Source organism: Bidens hawaiensis, unplaced genomic scaffold (assembly GCF_021521415.1).
Source record: "Bidens hawaiensis isolate Kalapana, Puna unplaced genomic scaffold, B.hawaiensis_p1.1 tig00011661_1, whole genome shotgun sequence".
NCBI lineage: Eukaryota > Viridiplantae > Streptophyta > Magnoliopsida > Asterales > Asteraceae > Bidens > Bidens hawaiensis.
Window position 1 is genome coordinate 484,084 of NW_027491918.1, and position 5,063 is coordinate 489,146.

The following is a 5,063-nucleotide window of genomic DNA, read 5'->3' on the forward strand; positions in this document are numbered from 1 at the left end:
TACAACAAATCGAACCGCCATTTATAATGGAAAGTTAATGAAGTTGAATCAACATCATTTCTCCCATTCTAGTTTTGTATTCTTGCTCTTTTGCTTCACCCAAAGAAACAAGGCCTTCTTTATATTGCGTATTGAATTATGGAATTAGAAATCATAATAGTAATAAATAATTTCATAACAACAAAGTTCAACACGGAAGTCGTACCGCCACGACGAAGAGGTATACACCGGCATGCCTCTTATAGGGAAACTCGTACATCACTGACCGCTATCGCATAGCTTAGTTTCCTAGAATACCCACACAACTGTGGTAAACCCCCGGAGTTGGATCGAACATATGTCCTCAGATACCCCACGCTCTACCCTTCGTTCCAGTTATTTAAAAAAAAGAGAGAGAGAAAAGAAAACATTATTCTCATTATTTTTTATTAAAAGTAGGAATATTATAAATCTGAAACCCCTCTGTTTTCTTCAACCTTTATTTACGTTGTCACACACACAAACACACCTGTCTCTGCAGGTGCTCTGATGCCATCGCCGGCGTCATCCGTACACCGTCGCTCACCACCACCTCACGCCGTCGTCGCCGCCGCCGCCGTCACCTCCGTCATTTTGACCTTAGTTTCTAGGGTTTAAGGCAATTGGGGACTTTTAACAAGCTGCATATTAATAATAATAATAATCCACATTTTCGTCAAATTTGATCTTAATCCAATCTCAGGTATGTGTTTTCATTATTAATTTAATGTCTTGTTAAATCTGATTGTTGTGAGTTAAGTTATTAGTGAAGTTTAGGTTATTATGGGTTCAAAGGCTAGGGCTTTTTAGTAATTTTACCTTTTTAGATTGATTTAAATGGTAATGTTTTAAGTTGGATCAGATCAAGATATTAATAAAGGTTAAAAATTGTTGTGTTGATGTATTATATAAGTTAGCTCATGTGTTTTAGGCTTTGTTTATGATGATCTTGCATTTTATTGGTCGTATGACCTACCACCGATCTCATGATTTGTTGAGTGTCGGATTTTTCACGTGATAACTTCATTTGAAGGGAAAACGGGTCGAGGCTTTTTCTATATATATGTTCATTCAGGATACCAATATTTACGGGATTGATGAAAAACACAGTAGCATGTTTCCTAATATATGTCGGTTAAGTAAAAAATGTTAAAACATTATTTATATGAATATATTGCTGCAACAAGCATTACTTTGTGTGGTTTCATCTAAAAGATATTCTGTATACGGAAGAACTCTATAACATGTTTTACTTGAGTTGGTTATGAAACTAAACTCGTGTGCGTTCATGTGTGCACTTGAAATGTTCTACGTCTGTCATTTCTAAAGAATATCGGATATCTGAAAATAGTGTTATTTATGCAGGTTAGATTGCTGTAAGCTTTGACGGATTTCAGCAACCTTGATTTGTGGCTGAGAATTAGAGATGACACCCAAATCAAGACCTCGAACAATAAGCGTGTATCTTTACATCCCCAACATCATTGGTGAGTTACTATATAGACAGTGAATTATATGACATGTATAAAACTTTAAATACTTTGATGTTTGATCAACAAATCAAACAATTACTTAACTTGTAGCATCATGTCATAACCGTCCTGCTTTTTTTTTTTTTTTTTAAATTTTGGTTCGTGTTTTGAAACTATAGTCGTCTTAACCTTTTCTTTGTCTATGCTTTGTTACCTCTAAATACGCCTACAGTCAATGCTAATAGTAAATCACAATTTATTTTAAGAACGTGCAATCTTTTACTCTATGTTCTTTTTATTCCTTTTGTCGTTTTCTTTATCCCATTTATTGCAGATATTGTTGAGTTCAGTTAAAATTGGTATATTCACTTGTTATTTCTTATCAAGTTATTAATAACAAACGTTGTTCTCTTCACTTCTTTACTCTTTCCTTCTTGCATCTCTTTCTGTTATTATGTTAATTGATTCCACAGTTAATATGCAAAATGTGTTAGATCTTTATGAGTTTGACTGCTTGCACATATGTACAGGGTATATAAGAGTGCTGCTTAACTGTTATGCCTTTGCAATATGCTTTACCAATAAGGAGCTTTTTTCCATCCTCTATTTCATTAGGTAAGATGCATATATGAAAAGAGCTATTAAAGCCAACATTTATTTTGAAGATTCAAATCAAGGATAAAATGTTTGATCTTGCCATTTCAGCTTTGTTTGTGACGCCTTGGATGGTTGGTTTGCTCGCAAATTTTATCAAGGTAAGGAGTAATCAGTAATTGAATTATCAAGATGTCTTTACATGCATTTTTCTGCTTATTTATAACCATTTTCAATGTTTCTTGGATTTTTATGTGCTATTTTTGTAACTTATTTATTTATTTTTTTAAATTTTCTTTGTAGTTTCAACCTTTGGGGCTGTTCTGGACATGGTCACAGATAGGTGATTATAATAAGTTCTTGACTATTTTATTATATATTTCATATCCTGTATATGCTTGTAATTTTTCTCAATGTTTTTTATTTTTATTTCATATTATAACTGGAATTTCACGTATCTCAGGATAAGTACTGCCTGTCTTCTTGTCATTCTCTCTCAAGTCTACAGGTTTTTAATTTCTTAACTCCTATTTTACTATTTTATGTTTTCACTTCCATATTTGTATCTGAATATATTCATCAACTTTACAGGCCTAGCTTTGTTTTCCTGTCATTGCTTGCTTTGGATATTGCAAGCCACTGGTTGCAAATGTACAGGTATGCACACACTGTTTTTTGTGAATTATGATACAAAGTTATTGCAATAAACGATTTAAGTTGTTTTAGGCTTTAAAAGAACTCTTTGGACACCGTTTGAACTATTTGATCTGTTTTTAAGCTAAGTTTGTTGATTTTACATGTTAGATTTGTGTTAGATAAAATATAACTTGAGTCGACCAACTCATAAGTGCATGAGTCGATTTATTGCATTCTATAGTTGTATGGAATACTATATCTCCGACTTTCTGGACCACTGTTCTAATGCAGTACTTTCTTGGCCGGCAAATCTAATCATAAAGACGTGAAAGACAGCACCAGTTGGTTATTTAGGCTATATTATGGAAACAGAATGTTTATGGGATACTGTTGCGTAGCTTGCGAGGTAAATGGCTAACTCTCTCTCTCTCTCTCTCTCTCTCTACATATATATAGATATGGATATAGATTTATAGAGAGAGAGGATAATCTTAGAATGCCAATTTTTGTGAGAACACACAGAATAAATCTAAACATTTTTTTTATCAATGGTTTGATTTTATAACAAATTGTACTTTTTACATACACGTGGATATGTTATGCACACAAAAAACCATCCAACAAATTTGTTCTTATAATTTTATTTTTGCAATGTTTACTTACACATGACCCATTATGCATATGTAGGATATATATACATAAACAAACAATACAACTAATTTGTTCATATTCTTTTTGAATTTTAGGAGAGATGAGCGAGAAACAATAAATGTTAAACTCTACCATTTTCTTTAATTTTTTAGTTATTTATGATTAAAAAAATGAATGGGAGCATTCTTGCATTATATAGTGTTCTGCAAAGATCCCTCATCTTAATATACATACGTAGATATATATACATATATAGGGAAGGGATCATGAGAAAACTAGAAGGAGCGAGAAAACCGAGAACGCTACTACTAATCAATCAATTTTTTTTCAATTTTTATAAGGTTGGAAATATGAAAAAGATAAGGAAAAAGAAGTATGTAGATCACGAAGCTACATATATGTAATTTATACGCTATGTGTACCTTTTATGAGATGCATATATGTGACTTCGTGAGCTACATATAGTCTTTTTAATCTTTTTTACATTTTGAACCTTGAAAAAATTAATTAAAAAAAAGTTGATTGGTCAGCAGTAGTTGTCTCGTAACTTTGTGGTTTTCTCATGAATATATATTTATGATCTTCTTACCATTTAGAGTTTCCTCATAGGGGTCCCCACCCTTACGTCGAATTTCCGTTTTTTCAGGTTCTTTACATAACTTTGTTTCTTCTAGCAAAGGAGTCAGAAAAGATGACTGATGTAAGCACAAACATTTTTTTTATATATAATTTATTCATTGATGTACGTACACTTGTTTAATATATTGGAGTCATCAATGTAATTTTCTTGTGTGAAAACTTAGGTTTTGTTGGGTGCGGCAAAACAAAGCATAATATATTCTGCATTACTTGCTTTACTTCTCTTTGGATGGGCAACCAAGCAATTAGTCAATGTTATTCAGGTATCATGATTATTTTATTTACTATTATACCACTCAATATCTTCATCTATGATGCAGAATTTGTGCTATATACTTTTTCTTGCTTTTTTAAATAGCTTTCTGATATTTGTCAAATTTATGAATGGTTTCAGATGAAGACAGCAGCCGACTTATGTGTGCTTTACGACCTCAACAAGAAACGCAACGCCTAATTATTGATTCCATCTTAGAAGCTAGCTGTGAAGTTGTCATGCATCAAAATGGCACACTTGTTTTATTTACAGATGCTAATAGCCGAAAAGTTCTGTCTTCAAATGCATTGTGTATTCTGTACCGCATAACTTTTGTTATTTTGATGGTTGATCTGAATTTCTATGGAAGAAAACGTCTTGAATCTGTGATCACTAAACCACAATGTTGGAATCTTGAAAGAGCGTTTGCTCTTCAATGGCGTCTAGAATCTCGAAAAGTGACATACAATGGGCTGTATGTAGTTTGGTCATATGACTTTTAAGAGATGCTACCTCCTAAAATGAATGATATTGAAATTGCATCTAATTCCTTAAGCAACTCATAAAGTCATCTTTGTCTGATTTTTAACAGTAACATAACTTTTCTGTGGGCAAAACCTGAAATGCTGAAATAGGCAATTGTCCACAAACAGAAACAAGTATACGACATGACTTTGCATCGACCATGAAATCTAATCGTGTAGTATGGACCACACAGTGAGACATTTGATACGACTTTGGGGAAAGAATATTAACAAAAATAGTATCAACGCAACGTATCCATTTGGTTATGGCCAAAG

General features: G+C 32.8%; 1 protein-coding gene across 1 annotated transcript; it reads left to right on the forward strand.

Annotated features, from left to right (window-relative positions):
* Positions 1-508: 508 nt before the first annotated feature.
* LOC143538631 (putative CDP-diacylglycerol--inositol 3-phosphatidyltransferase 2) lies at positions 509-4,633 on the forward strand. The gene is made up of 11 exons (XM_077032145.1): positions 509-721; positions 1,384-1,505; positions 2,021-2,105; positions 2,196-2,245; positions 2,388-2,427; positions 2,548-2,592; positions 2,676-2,741; positions 3,012-3,126; positions 4,018-4,071; positions 4,175-4,273; positions 4,405-4,633. The coding sequence occupies exons 2-11, from the start codon at positions 1,445-1,447 to the stop codon at positions 4,462-4,464; spliced, it is 675 nt and encodes a 224-aa protein (XP_076888260.1). The 5' UTR covers positions 509-721; positions 1,384-1,444; the 3' UTR covers positions 4,465-4,633.
* The last annotated feature ends 430 nt before the right edge of the window (positions 4,634-5,063 follow it).